The sequence below is a fragment of the Teleopsis dalmanni genome, chromosome X (assembly GCF_002237135.1).
Source record: "Teleopsis dalmanni isolate 2A chromosome X, ASM223713v2, whole genome shotgun sequence".
In the NCBI taxonomy this organism is placed as follows: domain Eukaryota; kingdom Metazoa; phylum Arthropoda; class Insecta; order Diptera; family Diopsidae; genus Teleopsis; species Teleopsis dalmanni.
The window spans coordinates 59,257,769-59,277,718 of NC_051848.1; the positions used below are offsets into that span (position 1 = coordinate 59,257,769).

The 19,950-nt window shown below is 28.6% G+C and overlaps 2 protein-coding genes across 7 annotated transcripts in view; one reads left to right on the top strand and one right to left on the bottom strand.

Moving 5' to 3' along the window:
- The window catches only part of LOC119687887 (uncharacterized protein KIAA0513), a 37,360-nt gene extending 20,422 nt beyond the window's left edge, over window positions 1-16,938 (bottom strand). The window contains exons 1-2 of the mRNA XM_038102429.1: window positions 16,853-16,938; window positions 16,724-16,792 (exon numbers count right to left, since the gene is read on the bottom strand). Coding sequence (XP_037958357.1) covers window positions 16,724-16,783 — 60 coding nt within the window. The 5' untranslated portion in view covers window positions 16,784-16,792; window positions 16,853-16,938. The remainder of the gene's footprint in view (window positions 1-16,723; window positions 16,793-16,852) is intronic.
- Window positions 1-19,950, top strand: part of LOC119687885 (E3 ubiquitin-protein ligase lubel) — a 47,907-nt gene that overhangs the window by 6,703 nt on the left and 21,254 nt on the right. For 3 of the 6 annotated variants that reach the window (XM_038102418.1, XM_038102420.1, XM_038102422.1), the window contains exons 3-12: window positions 6,791-6,860; window positions 6,925-7,120; window positions 7,218-7,354; window positions 7,442-7,573; window positions 8,120-8,458; window positions 8,644-8,919; window positions 9,775-10,054; window positions 10,113-11,342; window positions 11,737-11,957; window positions 12,029-12,130. In XM_038102418.1, coding sequence (XP_037958346.1) covers window positions 6,804-6,860; window positions 6,925-7,120; window positions 7,218-7,354; window positions 7,442-7,573; window positions 8,120-8,458; window positions 8,644-8,919; window positions 9,775-10,054; window positions 10,113-11,342; window positions 11,737-11,957; window positions 12,029-12,130 — 2,970 coding nt within the window. In that variant the 5' untranslated portion in view covers window positions 6,791-6,803. Of the gene's footprint in view, window positions 1-6,790; window positions 6,861-6,924; window positions 7,121-7,217; window positions 7,355-7,441; window positions 7,818-8,119; window positions 8,459-8,643; window positions 8,920-9,774; window positions 10,055-10,112; window positions 11,343-11,736; window positions 11,958-12,028; window positions 12,131-19,950 lie in introns of those variants that run through there. The other 3 variants (XM_038102419.1, XM_038102421.1, XM_038102423.1) reach the window with 3 other exon arrangements.

The window sequence follows — 19,950 nt, forward strand, 5'->3', positions numbered from 1 at the left end:
AGAGCTATGATGGTCAAAAAATTAATATTTTTATTATGTTATTAAAGAATATCAAATATATGAACTTACTTAGGCAACATAATGATTTTATGGGAACAAATCAAATATGTTTTCTTAGGGCCTATTATTATTATTATTAATAGTACACTGTACAGTGTATCACGGTACACTGTAATAATGGTACACGGTATTGGTTTTGTATTATTTTTGTCGAAAATCCACTCCATTAATCTGGAAATGTTATAGCTGTTAACGAACCCAACAATATCTTTCGGTTCTAGCTTCCAAACACCTTTAGTTTAATGACAGTAGATTAAACGTATTGGATTTGTTACGAGGCAATAACAGAGGACGAGCAGATAAGACAGACTTAAGTTTCACTCTGCATATCATAAAATTAGCAAATGTCCACATCTTTTACTGCTCTTTTTGAAATGTGGTGGTTAACAGGAGCGTGCTCACTTCAGAAACCAGTGATTAATCTAAATTTAGATCTATCTAAACTGAAAAATCTGATTGTCCTCGTACTCTTAAGGCATTTAGCGTTAGCTCAAACTACTTCCTATAAACAGAAACATTTGGTGTGATTAGCTTAAAAATAATCGATAATATTGCACTTATTTTAGTGAATAAGTGGAACAGTTGTTTATATTGATCTAAACATATTTTCCTTTTAAATATATGTAATCCAGTTATTGAATTTCCGCTTATTGCTTTTATTTTAAACAATGACTTTCTGTGCTCAATGGAAGAATGTCTTTTTTATTAAAATTTTTTGTCACCCTTATTATCTTAGTACACAAGTCAAAAAAAAGAAAATTTTTAAAAGGATGTAGGAAAAATTAGAATAATTTCATGTCTTTTACCTTGAAGGACTACAAGAAATAGTATATTTTCACATATAAAATTGGTATAACTTCAATACTTAGATAACATCTTCTGCCAATTAAATAGAGTAAAGTAATTAAAAAAAAATTATAGCACAAATTTAGTTTAAAAGAAATTATTTTTTAAAAGAATTTAATTTTAATATTTAAAATATTTCAAAATATTTTTAAATTATCGAGTCAGGTTTAAAATACAAATATTTTTTGTATCTAGGTTACCCCCAAGAAGTTCCCTGGCCCAGTGTTGCTCAACTTTTTTCATACCATGTCCCACCTAAGTATCTTCGCAACTCTCTTATTCCCTTAGACTATTTTCGTATGTTGACATATATAATATTTCTTTTTTTCTTCTTTGATGCAGTAAGGAACTAATGATACTTTTAATTATGAAAATCACAAACAGATGAAACTGATGTAAATAAATTATTGTAATATCGAATTACTTTCAAAATGAAAATTGCCTTATAAAGAATCAATTTATCTAATATCTAAAAGTAGATTAGCGGAAAATACATGGCAAACGATGGTGGAGTATGAAAATCCTGTTAAGTAGCGCAAAGATATAACTCGTGAATGTGTTGCAATCGGAAATGCAGAAACTATAGAAAATAAAAGAAAAAGACATAACTGAATACTTATTATGAAGATGCATAGGACTGGCAAGATTGAGACTACTAAAGTCCATAATCTATTGTGCTAAGAGTGGCGGACATCGGAAATATATATTTTTGTAATATGTTATAATGTTCTTTAATAACAGAGGCAGCTTTGCTGTCACTATAACTAACCAAACCAACCAACTGAACTCAAATTAAATTTGATATCTAATATGTGGAAAAAATTTTAGCAAAATTCTGGGTGCAACATTAATTAAGCTAAGACAACTTTATGCTTTATTATGGCATTACTTTTATAAGTATTTAATTTTTTATTAAAATTTAATTTAATTAAATTTTTGTGTATTAAAAACGATGTTTTACGTTTTATTAGTTATAACTGAATCAGTCATCCAGTTGAAATCACATATAAGAGCATTTAATAATACTTTCAATCGGCCCTAACGACCAATCTTGAAGTCAAATTTAGTTTATCGTACAAATATATTCACAATTTTTAATATTTTATAAACACATCAAAACATCATACTTTCCGACATTCGTTTTAATAAAATTTACCCCTATGTGATAGCTCATAGGGTTAATTCAAAACTTTTTATTAAAAGTAAAATAGTCATCAATAATATAATCCTGAAACTGCAAAAATTGACAGGATTATTAATAAGACATCCTAGTATATTAATAATGACTGCCAAATCAAGAAACAGAACTTCACACAGTAAGAGAAAAAACAAAAAAGAATACATATCCGAAAAAATACATTTGGGAAACCATAATAATATATATCATCAATAATAATATCATCAATAATATAATCCTGAAATTGCTGGGTTTATAGTATTGAATAGCAATATCGATATCTCCTATTGAAATATTGATTTTTTTTGGTCAAATATTGACAAGATTATTAATAAGACATCCTAGTATATTAATAATGACTGCCAAATCAAGAAACAGAACTTCACACAGTAAGAGAAAAAACAAAAAAGAATACATATCCGAAAAAATACATTTGGGAAACCATAATAATATATATCATCAATAATAATATCATCAATAATATAATCCTGAAATTGCTGGGTTTATAGTATTGAATAGCAATATCGATATCTCCTATTGAAATATTGATTTTTTTTGGTCAAATATTGACAAGATTATTAATAAGACATCCTAGTATATTAATAATGACTGCCAAATCAAGAAACAGAACTTCACACAGTAAGAGAAAAAACAAAAAAGAATACATATCCGAAAAAAAAAATATTTAGGAAAGCATCCTAACGAACTAATTTGCTAAAAAAAAAGTTAACCCAGTGGGATCCAGACATATAAGTAAACACCCCGCTAATTCATCAAGTTAACATCTCTAGGATTTACTTAGCAAATAGACTGAAGTAATTTTTATTATTATTAGAACTATTGTCATGAAATCGCCCAATCGCCCAATACGAGCCCAATAGCTCGAACTGCGGCCAGAAGAATCCTATTGTACCAAATGCGCTTTTAATTACACAAATCCCTTAGAGCAGAACTAAATCTGGAGAAAAGCTTTTAATATATCCTGATGACAGAAATTCCATATGAAATAAGTTTCTTTTGTGCGTTGTCAAAGCTGTACAGTCACAAAGCTCAACTAATATACATGGTTGTTTCCTCATCTTCAATGCAAAATCTGCATTCCGAATTAGCAGATACTCGATGTTTCTGAAGCTGAAATTAAGACCATTTTAACCCGTAATGAAACCTGTTATCAATCTTAAACAACTTTTTAAGAATTTAAGAATATTTTTGTAGGAGTGTGGTTTGATTAGTGCTTTGCTTTGTCCAAGTTCTGGGAAATCTACACAGTTCACCAGCTATAAACAATTCTCCCTCTCCTTGAGTATTTGTTTTATACTGACCCAGTTTGGCCCACAAAGGTGTTGAGGGCCTTTAAAAGCAGTTTTTAATGCAAGTCTGGCTAGCTAAGGCTAGTTAAGACATATTTTCATTTTTTTTTTTATAAAAAAAATTATTAAAAAGTTTTTTTTTTATAACTGAATTTATATTAATATATATCATATATCACATGAAAATATTTCAATATAATTATAAATTTAATATAAAAACAAAAGAGTTGTACACTATCACTTACAACGACATTTGATTAGTAGGACTACCAGACTAAGGGAATCTGTTTAATGTCGTTATAATCCGTTTTAATTATTCTTTAAGAACTGAAGTCTAAAAAGCAAATTACATTAATTATTTTTCTGCAGCTATATGAAAATGACTGAATATGACTGCATAAGTCGGTTTGTATACATTAACAAACACTATATATAGTAATTCTTTGATTTATTATAAAATAAAAAAATATTCATTTTAATATATACAAATTCTTATAGCTATCTATCGATAGTTGTACTAAATTTTGGACACCATGTCTTATTTAAAATTCTTTTATATAATATGTGTGCCATTAAACACTACTATATAATTGAATTATTTAAATAATTTTAAATAGCTAAACATTTTCTCACTTCGCTGTATATTTATGCTCTTCATATGCATATAATATATATGTGTTTCGCATTTAATTGAAAACTATATTTCCTTATACTCCTTGTGACCTATTAGCAGAGCAGAGTGTGAGTATTTTTAATTTCATCTTGCCACATGTTAGACATCGTAAAATTATGCAATTTAGATACTAAAAATAACGCAGCCAATGTACATAAAGAAGGTGCAATAAACACTTAAAAATATGTATGTGACTGCAATCATCAATTTATGAGACTTTGTCATCCCGTCTGTTCTGGAGGATAGCTGGTTTGCTTTATGATAAACCTACACAAAACTCTTCAATATAATTATTTCTTCAAAAATTATTAATTAAAAAAACTTAAGATATTGAAATGTGAATTAATTAATAAAAAAAAAAAATTATAATTAAACTGTTAGATTAAGATTATTCGCATTAACACATCTCAATCGAGTCGACAGCAAAAATGTCAATAGATTTTTAAGTGTTAATAAATCTGCTTCTGTTAACTAAGATCTTTCAAGAATAGGAATAAAAGTAGAACAACAACACCTGCAGATTCTCTATAGTGCAAAATAAAATAGTTAACCTTCTCTTCGTTTCTGCAATTCCCAAGAAAATGTTTAATACTACTGCACCCATTTTATTAATCAATTTAATATTAGGTTTATCAATAGTCTCACAGACACTTTGTCTAAGTCAGCTTGACAGACACTTTGTCTGAGTCAGCTTAGCAGACACTTTGTCTGAGACACTTTGCAAGAAGAACACAAAAGATCTCATAAACCTTAGTGTACCATTGTCCCTACAATTGATATTAACAATCATTTCTGACATATAAGGTTGTAATCGCATTATGTATGATCAAATAATTTAATAGAGTTAAATTCGATAAAATGTAAGACATAAAATGCAGCAGAGACCACTTCATGTACTGACTTCTAACAAACAGACTAGATTATAAAATACCATAAGTATTGGTATGCTTACGAGATACAGAATATATTTGATATCTCAAGTAAATTTTGTTTTAATTACAAGTTTAGAATAATTTTTAAACAAAAAATTTGTATTTAGTATTAAAAAAAATTCCATCAATTTATAATTTTATCAATAAAACTGTGTAAAACTAGAACTAAAAAAATAACTAAGTTCTGAGATCCCAATGGAAAGCAGCAGTACGACCATGGTAGATCTTTTGTGTTGACAACTGACTTAAACCAAATAAAAGGAACCTTCAAATGAAAGTCAAAATATCTTCCGTTCAGAACTTCTTATTTAAAAAAAAAGAAAACAGAAATTAATTTAAAATATGCCTAAAGAATGAAAAACATCCCAGCGAAGCATCCTACGTATATTTCAAAATGGGCTCAAGGTAAAGCCTAACAAGTTCCAAACGGCACAAGATGTTACACTAAACACCAAAGCAGCAAAATATTAGACTCGAAAGAGCAAAGGAGTGGTTACGCTTGCACGAAAATGTCGAATTTTGAAACATTGTGTTCTCTAATGAGTAAAAATTCTCCATTGAGCTTCTCCATTCACTTAACTAAAAGCGCTGCCGTTCACTGTCATATGAGACTACTAATGGCCATCCGAAGTAATTTTCCATCTCAAATAATGTAATGAGCAACTGTGACCGCCGATGGATGCATTCCAATTGTTTTCATCGAGCTTGGTTCCTGGTGTCAAAATCAATTCGTTTATAATCGGGAAAATAGAAAATGTTTTGGAAGTTGCTTTAGAGCCATGGGCTCGCAAATATTTCGGTCACAGATCATGGTCGTTCCAATAAGGCTCGGTACCAGTTTCGGTCTCATAAAACTCATGTAAACCACGAATGGTTAAAAAATCATGTTCCACACTTTATTTTGTCCGCACAATGGCTTTCGAATTCGTCAGATGCAAATCCGATGATCTGTTCCATCTGGGACATTTTGGAAAAGTTGAGAGCAAGGTAAGGATTAAAAAATAAGCCGGTATAGTTGCCCTGAAGCAAGCCATTGGACTAAAATATCGAGAATTTGATCATTTAAAATTTCGATCATTTCAATCACTTAAATATAATTAAGACCATTTAATTTAAAACCATTTAATTAGAAAAATATATAACAATTTTTTAAAAATATTGAGTTTTCACTTATACCAAATCACATAGTTTAGAACTACAGTAAAGTATCTGAGATGTCAAATTAAGCTGATATATAGTTTTTTACACATAATATATCAAATTAACATATAAGACTTTTGTTAATGGATGAAAATAAACTTATTTTGCAATCAATATTTAAAAAAATTTCAACTAACATGTAAATATAACACAAATAATATACTCTATATACAAATATATACATATTATACATTATATTAGATATCATTTTAATACACTAGCTACACAAATATTAGTAAATACTTATATGAATATTTTATATATATTATATATTAGTTATATATATATTATTATACACATTAATTTTTTTCATACTTAATTGTTTATCTTATTATTATTATTATTATATTATATCTATTATATCTTATTTTTTTCTTATTTAACTAAATTCTATAATTTTTGTAAGTGCTGTAAGAATTTTCCTGAATCAATAAATTCAAATTGCATAAATTTAAAAAAAAATAATAATAATAAAATTTTTAAGAATACAATATAGTATCACAGCAATGAATTTTGTTTATTATTTATTTCACTATATAACTACACTACTATACATATTTTCAAACAATCTTCTTTTTGAATTTCATTTAAGATCATTGAAAAAAATGGCTACTCATTCGAGTAAATTACACAGAAATGTATTAACTATGCCTAAATGGGTGGTAAGTACCTCAATATTATATACTTTCACACAACTTTTACTAAAATCATTATCATACTCTGTAGACAGAAGCCAACGATCGCATTGGACCTAAACCACCACCACCGCCACCATTGACTGATGATCCAATCAAGGCGCCAGCACTACCACCAAAATTTAAAAACCAACCCGAACCAGATTACGAAGTAATAGAGTTTTCAGGGCAACAGTATTCAAATGAACCAATGAAAGGTGCAAATAATTCACGACCTCGAAGCACGGGTACGTTCCTTCTGCATTCAAGTTGCCTCAGCAATTTGCAGTACTTAACGTATGTAGATTTAAACAAATTGTTTTTCCATAAAATCTCTTTCTTTAGATACAAAGCTCAAGTGCACGCTTTGTGGTTCAAGCAACCCATGGGTCACCTGTGAAGAATGCGCTCAACAAATATTTTGCGCTACATGCGATGATATGTTCCATAAACATCCAAAACGTAAAACACACGTACGCAAGGTAAGTGTTAAACTTTGTGCAATCCTTGGACTAAAAGAACTAAAAGCTCACTCAATCCAATGCTACCATAAATAACTATTTGAACAGACCATAGAACAGTCTCGCCCACCAATACCACCCAAAATGCTACCTGGTCAGCCAGGACCAACTCCTCCGATTGCGCCACCTAGACGCTCTAAACGTGGCATGATGACGCCGTTGTTACAACGCAAGGATCAGGTACGCTTCTGCACGATTGCATAAACGAAATCTTTGAAATAAATTTACAATAATCTTAAATCAGAACAAAAATCAGTTGAACTCTTGAACTAATTCATTGCGAATATTTTTTATTAAGTGCAGCACATTTTTTTATAAATTTTATTATATCTTACCACAATTTGAAGTACATATTAAGTACATTATATACTGCGTATACATTCATGTATTTTGTTTGCTTTGTAATTAAAAAGCTTTTTGTTAATTACTTTGAGTGCTTACTGCCTTAGTTAATTAAAAATTATAATATTTATATTATAAACTTGTTCCGCTTCTAAATGTGATGGTGATGAAAGCATTAAATTATTTAATTAATAAATTACAATTGTTATTGTTGATATTTATACATGTACTCCTGAGTAATTAATACAATATATTGAATAAAATGCCATTGACTGAAAAAAAACATTGCGAAACGTTTGGAATTTTCGAAACATCATTTCATTATTTCATTTTGGGCTAAAATAACCTCATGACATATTTGAATATTTCAAAACTTAACCTTAGGTTGACAACAAAATTATACCTATACCACCATCGCCCACACCTTCTCTGAAGAATAGCGCCTGGCACGAGAAGGTCGGCTCTTTGAAAAGAGGTCTCAGCTTAATAAACCGACCATTACCCGATACGCCAAAAGCGTCAACTCCCGGTGACGAACCATCATCACGCTCAACAACACCAAAATCGGTATTCGACAATATACAAAGACCGCCTTCGGTAACGCTTGAGAAAATCAAGAATAAAGCCAGTGCCACATTAGATCGCATGACGCTGTTACAACAACGCTATCGACAGCAAAAGGAAGAGCGCGAACGTAATCCTGGTAGTTTGGGTACAGAACAGGTAAAGAAGTTTATTTCTTTAAAATTGTACATATCGAAAACTCCTTTCTATATCATTAATGCACTCATATTTAAACGTGTCATTCCAAATTTTATGTTTGTTTATTGTGATACTTGACGTTGTGATGTGTTCGTGCGCTGTTATGTACATATTATTTGTATGTATGTCTATCAAAATATGATCAGAACCTTTCATTCGATCAATGGTCAAACATTTCACCGTCGCCATCACATTTTCGTTTTGGCAGCATGTCATCCGAACTAAACTCATCTCACTTCGATCTATCGGATGATTCACATTTTAATTTGATCAATCAGAGGCAGGCGCCACAACAGATAAATCCAAATCGTAATGCTAATCTAGGTACCAGAGGAATGAGCTCATCTGTATTCAATTTGAATCAAATAAATCGAAGGCCCATCCAAAATAATAGTGTTTGGCCGGATAATCCAATGCAACAGGTAAGATTTTTTAGAGCTTAAAAAGTTTAAAAATGTATCGAACCGAATTTACAAAAACTTTAAAACTATACTATATAATTGATATTTTCTAATAAATAGGAAAACTAAGCTCATAATCATTTTATGCTTATTGCTAAAAGATATTAAACTTAAACCATATTATTTCAATAACAAGCCTGAGCTAAACTCAAGTTCAATTAGTTCTTCAAGCTTGCAATTTTCTACGAAGTTAGTTTCTACGAAGCTTAGATGTTCAATAGCTGCTGCTACACTCTTATCAGTGTCACTTCTGTAAAGATATCTACCGGGAATCTGCCTATGTTTATTGAACAAAATAGAGATTATTTAAAAGATAAAATACAGTCACATTCAACTTACTGATGAAAAGTTATAGACCATTGTCTATTGAAAAATTTTAAACATATCGATAACAACTATTATTTGTGTACTAAGTTTGTTGATATATAGAATTAATTGATTGACATTAAAGACTAGGTGGGTTTGGAACTATACTACCCAACGATTACCAAAATTCTGTACTGATTTTTAAAATAGTATATGAAGCATACAGAACCAATGGTTGTGTAGTCAGAATTAAAAAGATTTTAATATTATAACATACATAATTGAGTCAGTCAAAGAATTCTGAAATTAAATTCCAAATCATTAGGATAAGATTAAACTTTTATAAAGTTATTAATATTAGTTCATAGATGCTCTTCCAACATATAAAATATATTATATATACATAATAGTATTTTCTTGTCAGTCTATATATGGTATATGCATGTATTCCTTTCGGTTTGGAATTGCATTATTCTTTTGCAATTGAAAATAAATTTATTTTTTATATAGGCACAATCTATGGCTCAATTAAACTGCATAAGTTGCAATAATCCACATGCTAATTGGCAACCACATCATCATCACCATCACGCGACAGATGAATGGAGTAATCAACTGAACATGCAACAACAACTAAATCGTTCCAATTTATCGTTAAATGTTGGTGCTGGCTATATGATGCCACATCCAAATGTCATGTATCCACCACCAGTATTTATGAATCAACGAGGTATGATGAACAATGTATATCCATATCCATATCACAGTGGTATGCCAGTAATGAATCCTGGTAAGCCAAGTATAATATATAAATACAAAACAAACACAAAATTTTTATATTGAAATAGGTGTTATGGCAATGCCGCCAGCTGCGCGATCACGTGCTGCTTCTAGGGCTGGTTCCCGTTTACCTTCACCATCTCTGAGTCGGAAGTCTGTGACACTACGCCGTAAGCGTACTAATTATGGGGATGATGAGTTAACAGATGATGAAGACTCCGATCAAGACGATCGTCGTTCATTGATATCAAATAAATCTGGCATGACAAACACAACACGAACGCGTCAAAGACGTTTATCGAGCGCTTCACAAAGCTACTTCGACAATGATAGCGATGTACATAATGGTAAAAACATGCGTAATAAAATGCGTGATCAGAGACGCGGCTCTTTTGCTAAATCAGTGCAAAATGATTGGATACTTGGTAAAAGAGCATCTGCAAATGAGTTGAAAAACAATACACACAGTCATGAATATCCAATTAACAATAAACCATCCAGAATATACTCGGATCTAGACTCAGAGGGTTCCGCAACACGCGCATTGGTGCAAGCAAAAATTCAAGAAAAACTTGATGCAAAAGAAAAGCAAAAGAAGAATACACGCAATTCGATTGAGTCGACTACATCAGATGATAAACCATTAAAGAAATCCATTGAAGTACAAACACCAGGTCTACAGAAAGTTCCGAAAGATAAGAACACATGGTCTGATGAAGTAACACATAAAAAAACAATACCACTTACTAAAAAAGAAGTACAAAATGCAAAAATTGAAACAGTAAAACGCATTGAAACTGAAAGTGAGTCTGCGGTCACAACAGAAAATGAAGATGAAATTGTAGAGGAACCAGTGATTCAAACAACAGAAATAGACACTAAAATGGAGGAAGAGGAAAACTCATCAGAACAAATTAATACCGTTGATAAGGAGGAGAGTCCAGAACTGGGACCGCCACCATCAACGCCTGATCACGAATGGGAATGCGAGTTTTGTACATTCGTCAATGAGCCAAATATCAAAATATGTTCAATATGTTGTAAAACACCAAGTAAACCACCAGTTCGTAGAACAGAAAATACAACTGCTATCGAAGTTAAGACGCATATCAATAAATCAACTATTTCATCTGCGACAAATTATACACCTGCAAAAGAAAAGACGCCAGTTGCAAAAACTTCAACTGAAACTAACACCAATAGATTGCTTTCCACCAACAAGATAAGTAACGGCTTAAGCAAACTGAAAATAACTTCCTCAGAAAATGAGTCAGATACATCAACGACTAAAAAGAAAGGTATGATTAAGAGAATAACATTTTTGGAAGGAACCAAAGTCAATTGAAAGTATACATACAACCCCCATTTGAGAGAAACGCTAATATAGATTTATAATGAAAAAATTTTTATTTTTTATACGATATAACTTTATACAAAACACTTATAAATATTTTTGTATACATAAAAGAAAAATTAAAAATTAAAACATAACATATGTATCAAATACATTGCTTTGATTTTTGTTCCAACCAAAACATTGTTGTTTTCTTACATTAAAATGAATATGTGTTGCAATCCTTCGATTTACTTGTATATATAACTAATACCCCACCAATTTTATATACTCTACTCCTCTCCTTAATTTTAGCCTATGCATACTATTTAGTACATGAATTCCATTTCTACTCGTAGAGTCAATTGAAGATATTTGGGCTGCCTTGGATGAAAACATTCAAGCAACAGCTGATCAAGTAATGCGTTCTGCTGAGAAAAAGAAAGTTACAAAGGTTTCAACCAGTTGTGGTACTTCACCTGTAAGGGAAATCGGTAAACCAGAATTTCAAACCGAACGAAAAACTATTCAATCCATTGGATCAACAGCTACTCAGCAAAATTCAAGTATTTCGACTCAAGTATGCCATTTTCATAAATTAAAAACTGCCAATAGCAATCACTGAAAGATTATTATACATTATTTCCCTAGACTTATGACACGTTACCATTGAACAGAATTGACGACACGCCTACTAGAACGGAAAATGGCATACAAGTACTGTACAACAATAACAATAATAAAAGTATGCAGGTGAGACAAATTTTATTAAAAGAACTAAATTTACAGGTGTAAGTATTCGACATAATCACCCACAGTTCCCTTGATTCGTATGGTACTAATTGTCTCCTAAATATACACAGAGTTAAGGAAATGAAAGAATAAGACACTCCAATATAAATTTAGAGTTGTCACTTCCTTTTTTTTATTATTCAATACACATAAACAATTTTATTATTTTATTTGATTAAATAAAAATATAGTTTAGAAAAAATAGTTATGGATGTGAAATGCTAAAAGGTTCAAGTGAAGTAAACCCCAAAGTTTATGATAAGCAGAAATTAATAAAATTAGGGGAATGTTATTAAACAAGAATGGTGTTGAAAAATGTTAATAAAAGTGTTGCTAAATAAATGTTTAAAAAAAATTCAACTTAAATTAAGTAAATTGTATTCTCTACAAATCTCAGAGCTCAATCCACAAAATACTTCTACAATAAAGACTTTCTAGTTTTAGACAAAACTATGCTCAGAATAATCAGATAAAATAAACCTTTATTTAAAGAGTAAGTTATTTAAAAAATTGATCTCTAAGTAAATAAGAATGAAATATAGTTCTTAAGAAATAAGCTAAAAATAATAGTTATATTAATAAAAATAATGATTTATACCAAAATTAACTCAATAGACTATAGTTAGTGGTGACGAAATATTGATAGTACTGACCATCGACAGTTAACGATAGTTTTTCAAAACTAAATACGCATAGATCATAAAAATATGTTTTATAGTATACCACCCTTTAGATTGCAAGAGTATTATATACACAATTTCAAAAATTCTATATATTAAATTAGAAAATAATTATTAATTTTAAAGAAATATATCATCAAAAGAAATAATATCTAGGTAATTGGACACAAAATGTGTACGATTGTATCATTCTATATTTGTATATAATCATGTTTTAGATCATCCGAATCGGTCTGATTATATTTGATCTGTTATTTTTAAAGAATAATCTTGATCATTTCTAAATATACACTAAATGTAACACAGATTTTAATATGGGATCAATCGTAATATGTTGTCCTTACACACATCACAAACAATCACTATGCTTAAAAGAAAATCGAGTTGATTATAATTAATTAATTAACATATTAAAAGTATAATTATGTTAAATCTTTAAAGTTTAAAATTATGCTATACTATTCAATATATCATAATAATCATACACAGTTCTGAACATATAAAAATATATGTTTATTTTAAATTAATATTATAGTACCGTGTCAATGTTCTAAAAGTCCCTGAATTTATTTCTTATTATTAAAAGGACCAGTAATATAACCAGAGGCGAGGCGTCGAATGGTTCAGAGTGTTCACTGAACACCTTAACAAAGCTTCCTTTTTAGATCTTTTTTTTTATTAGGTAAATAATCTCGCTATTTTGCTACTTAAAATTTTTTATAATAGCTTTTCCATACATATTAACATAAACACAAAACGTATAATACAAACAAAACCACACATACATATGTTAGTTACACCCAACATTACTTATAATTAATAAAAGAGAAAATACATTCCTCTTAAAACATACTAAGGTTCAGAATAAAAACTGCACCGCGCTGCTTACAAAGCATGCAAGTGAAATAATATTCACATTGGGACTATAGGACTATATTGAATAAACAACACAAAACATACAAACAAATAAAAAAATAAAAGAGAAAACAAGCCCCGCAAAATATGTACGTAAAATAAGCATAACTCTTAAATTAACGCGTGCAAGCGGTTCAATAATAAAGGTGAACCTCCAATGTTATGCAAAGTAAATACAAAAGAGAAAAAAATGACTGAGCGAAAATCGCTTTACATTTGACTAGAGGTTCAGTCGACTAAACTGAACCCCAAGTTCATACAAAGCGTGCAAATACAATCAAAGTCACGGTTGTCGTTTTATATGGGCAAATGGTTCAATAAAAAAACTGAACCGTGCATAGTAAATACAAAGTAAAAGAGTAAATGAATGCATGAGAGTTTCTTACTCTTATGTAGAGGTTGGAAATAAACCAAAAACAATGTCATTATTGCAATTTTATACTAGCAAATGGTAAAAGTAAAGAAAAAAATTAAAGAAATTTGAAGTGAAAAATAATATTTAGAAATGGATAAATATGTGATTAAAGATTTGATTCAAATATCTTTTCTTAAACGATCTTCTGAAAAAAAGATTTTAATTCATAAAATGAATAGACCAACTCCAGATAAGAAGAATTTGGTACCTGATGTAAAAATGACGATATTTGTGGTAAGTCGCAGTTTTCCTACAGCTATTTACCATAAAAACCAGTGGATCACAGGCTGCGAACATTTAAATAAATTGTTTTGTTGGTCTTGGACGCTATTTGCTTGTGGAAAGGACAAAACTCAGGAGTAAGGAGAATACGTTATAGTTGGAATTCAGTTTTGATCAAATTATGAACACCTTGCCAAAAAGCTGACGCCTCGCTACTGAATATAACTCTTCATATGAAGCGTCCTAAATTAACTCGGAAGATTTCAGTCGTTACTCAAAAAATGCACGAATGAATAATTTAAAAAAATTTAAAAACATATTATTTTTATTTTTATATATATTATCTTTTAGCTATATTTGTGTTTTATTTTCAAAATGTAATTTAGAAACAAACAAATAGGTTCACGAGTATTTGAATTTTGTGATCTTTTGTCAAGGCTATACATAGTTTACAGTGTGGCTTTTACCATATTTGTAAATTGTAAATTAGAACTATCATAAAATAGGTTCGAGGACGCTTTTAATAAAATAGTAGGTTAGGTTAGGTTGTAGCAACGATCTAACGGGATCCCCTAACACCTATTGGACAATTATGTTACTGTATAATGGAAAACTCAGAGGTTTAAAAACCACCTTGAACCTTTGGCAGAGCATAAATTGCTAAACTTAAGCAGTACCTCAAAAAGTGAATCCCCTAGAATAGTATGGCGTATAGAATTGTATAGAACAAGAATAGTATGTTCTTGTTGAACAAGAACAAAGCAGTTGAGAAGCACTCAAATTAAGCAAATGTTGAATTGCGTCGAAATTTTATTAAGAGATGTGTAGCAATCAAAAACTGTTCTGAATGTTAATTGAACTGAACTCAAAAACTTTAAAACAGCTTGACTGTCTGATAGTATGGATTTATTCTTATTAAATATGTACTTCTAACACATTAAGAGAAGCTATAGCTTGGCCATCACCTCCGCCTCTAAAACACTATATTAATCAAAAAGCCTATAATAAGCTATACTTCCAAGAAAAGTCCACCGTCTACATCACTACTTATTTTAATATTCTTAGGTAACAATAGTTACATGTCCCGCTAAAGAGGGACCTCTCAAAAACCATATATCTCTAAATGGGAACTCGTCATTGAATTTAGTGTTAAAATTAAGAATGAAAGGGATTTAATCAATGTCATTTGAAGTAGATAGAAAAAGATTATGAACGACACCATGTCCATCGTCACTAGCCTTCCATTTTGAGGTGACTATGTTTCTCAGAACAGATATTGCTGCCAGTTGTTTACTAATAATATCAAGTAGCATTAAATGAAGTATGAAAGGATCGACTCTGCGCTGAACACTGTTGAGTACTGTACGCTACGAAGATTTAGCAAGGGCCGTCCACCATGCAACAGTATTGGTCTAAAGTATTGGCCATAAAGTTATGCATGGTTGTAGCCCCACTTTTTATCAATAAGATAGTAACTTTACGTTGAGATATAAAATAACTTGGTACGAAATTATACCGAACTTGCGAGTCTATATCAAATCACTGCTTACTCAATTCTTATATGTATATGTGTTACATGATACATCGCGAAACATATGTTATTGTCACAGAAGACATTAGCAGTATTTCAATTTTTATATCGACAAGATAAGACATGAAGTAGATTCAGCAGATAGAGCATTTCCTTGTTGTTGATACTCTTCATAAAGACATTTAAAGACATTGTACCAGCAGATAGGGCAATGAAAAAAGTTTCTTAGTATCTTGAAATTAATAAAAATCCATCACCACATTACGGCGTCCCAGAAATGGTAATCCTGCGAAAAAGCACTCCTTAAAAAGCATTCCTTATCGCAAAGCAAATGGAACAGAGTATATGGTACAATTTCAAGACGTTATTTTATCTTGGAAATTCTATCTTATTACATAAAGTTTAAAACAAACTACATTCAATAATTTATGTAAATTATATAAAATAACAAAATTTACTATAAAAATTATAGTGAAATGTTATAGTTCGGCAATATTTAAAACGTTTTTAAAGCAAATATTGCAGTTTTGTTTTATTTGTGTAAAAATTTACTTATGTTATTTTTTTTATTACTCTACGTTATGTTTTCAAATAATTTGAAAAATATGCATTTTTAATCATTTTTGCCCGCGAAAAATTTCAAAATAACACTCCCCTAGCACAATTTTAGCCTTTGTACAATTTTACATCTATGACTCATTATGTCATTTTGAAATCCCTCAACTTTCTTTAAAAAATATTTTAATTTGAGAATTGAAAAATCATTTCACATCTTAAAAATAATTACTTACTTCTTCTGTTAACTCTTCACTGCTATTGCTTTCTGGAATGTCTTCACCGCTGTTATCCATTTTTACGTCCTGTGTGAAAATCAGATTTGGTAATAAAAATTATGTCACGATAAATCTCAAACTCCCTACCTGATTGCACTATATTGCAACAATATTTAACATATTTTCTGACTTTTGCATTAACCAATAAAAGTAAGATTATATTTCACCAATTTATAATAAAAAATGGCTGCCAGATTAATCTAAATTTCATTATTTTACTATATAAAGAAAGATGTTTAGATTTACACTATGGGATTTTTATAGAGAAGATATGTTTACATGTTGCAATATGAGATAAGATATACTATATATATGTTAACGATGAAGATATAATTTCCATTTCATTACATGAGATTTCCTTTAGCCGTATATACAATATACAATACATTCACACATCTGCTATATGTCTGGTTATCTAATATAAAAACATCTTTTGGCCATGTTATACTGACAGTCATATGACTCAAGATCACGTTAATTTTACGCTCTTTTTGGTCATAGCCAAAATGTTATATAGAGAGTCACACCACAATCGCCTATTTCCCATTTGTACTATTATTTAGATATATTTTTTTGCGCCTAAATTGAAAAGATGTTTAATTTTGTGTGGATATGCTTACATATCTATACAAAACACACATATTTACTTACAATAATTGCAAATTTTTACATTTTTTTCTGAGCAAACACAGTTTTGACCCACGTAAAGTTGCAGACAAGGCCGTGTTATGGTGACTAAATTTTAATTAAAATGTCTCTCATGCCCTCATTCTCAAATTTTGTATTTAAATTCAGAACAACAACAATTTTAAGTGATGTGACCATGCCTCTGCCTCTCATAGCCCTAATAGTACTTAACGGTTTTTGCTGATTAATATTTGCCTTTTGCCAAAATGTTTCTTCTTCTTTAACGTAGTATGTAATATATAAATAATACATATATATATAATATAAATCATTGATACATTTAAAAAAAACTGAATACTTATCTATCTTCATGGATAGATAGATCTTTATGCCCATAGATATGGCATCTTCATGTTTTACAGCTGGTTTCATTTTTTAAACATTCTCTGAATACGTCTTCTATATCCCGATAACCATATTTTCATGTGTCACTTACTTAATTCCGCTGTTATGTACCACACAAAACTCCTAGGGTGAAGTATATAGTATTCTTCTCCACATAGAGTTCAAGTATTTTAGTTATATGGTACTAATTTTAGTTGTACTAATCTAGTTATCGCACATAATGTTTTATGGTAAATTAATAATTAATCAATAAATAATATTTTTAACTATTAATTTAATATGTTAACTATAAAACCAATACATAAATTAATATAAAAATTAATATTAAAATAAATATAAATATGATTATAATAATATATATAAAAATTTTTAAAAAAATAATTATGTTTAATTTTACCAGGCTTTAGATCGTTTTTTTTTAAATTATATTTTTATATAATAACTTACATAAAAAAATTTTAAATTAAATAAAAAATATCACAGTTGTAAACTTATGTATATATATATATAACAGATATATTAGTCTACGAAGTATAAGATATTATATAAAAATATAATTGAAAAACAAAAATACCTGGAAAAAGTAAACACATATAAGTATTGAAGTTGACACCAATATAAAAATATTATAAAAATAAATATAAAAATAAAAAATAATTAGAAAAAATTAATATAAAAATAACTGGTCTGTAGTAACCAGTTCAATATTGACAACACATATAAAACTTTTTAAATCCTTTCTAAGTCCTCACGTATGGCTGCGAAATTTCGACACTCAAAGTAAACGGAACATGCTACCTACTATCCCACGAACGGAAAGTACTGAAAAAGACTTTTCGCCTAATATGTCTAGATGATGGCAGAAAATAATATGATAGGATACGTTTAGCATATAAACCGAGAAACACTTGTAAGAAACCTTATTGAATTCCGAAGAAGAGGCAGATCCAGAAAGAGGTGGCTATATGATGCCAAAGAAGATTTTATGAAATAACGGGTGGGCGATTGGAAAAATTTGGCAAAAATTTTTTTGAGGAAGCACTAGTCCACCCAGAACTGATATGCTAAGAAAGAAGAAAAATAAAATAAAAACAAAAAATATTAAAAAAAAAAAAAATAAATATAACAAAAAAGTAAATATATTAAATAAATGTATAGTAAAAAAATTAATGTAATAAATAATAAATATTATAAAAAATTAATATAATAGAGAAATAAATTTATTGTATTTATTAATTATAATAAATAATAATTTAATTATAATAAAAAAATTAATATAATAAAAAAATAAAAATAATAAAAAAATAAAAATAATAAAAAAATAAAAATAATAAAAAAATAAACATAATAAAAAAATTAATATAATAAAAATATAAACATAATAAAAAAATTAATATAATAAAGAAATAATATAAATATATAATAATAAATAAATATAAAGAAATATAATAAAAAAAATATAGTAAAAAAATTAAATATAATAAATATATTAAAAAACTAAATATAATAAAAAATAAATATTATTAAAAAATAAATATATTAAAAGAATAAATATAATAAAAAAATAAATAAAATATAAAAAAATATAATAAAAAAATAAATAAAATATAAGAAAATATAATAAAAAAATGAATGTAATAAAAAACTAAACACAAATACAAATTTTATGCTTTTTGCAAAGATAAATAAATTAATCACTTACTTAAAAAGTTTTAGCAATTTATGGTAATAACTAAATTGATCAAAATAATAAAATGTAATAAAATAATAAAATATTAAAAATAATAAAATATTAATAATAATAAAATATTAATAATAATAAAATATTAATTATAATATCTGTTTCATTTTGAACATTATTAATAATTATTAATGATTTTTGAATTTAATAAACACAATTTTATTTTAAACAAAATAATTTTATTCTTATAAGTTAACAATTTTTATTAACACTGATCTCATGAACATAAGTTTAACACACAATTTTTCATTAATAATTTTGATTTTTCCAAAAAAAAAATAAGTATTAATACTAAAAAAACAAATCCACGATTTCAAAATTTCATTTTTAAAATATTTTACTAAGTTTAAAATTTTGAAATCAAATTGCGTAAATTTTTAAAAAATTATTTTTTTAACTTGAGTAATTTAAA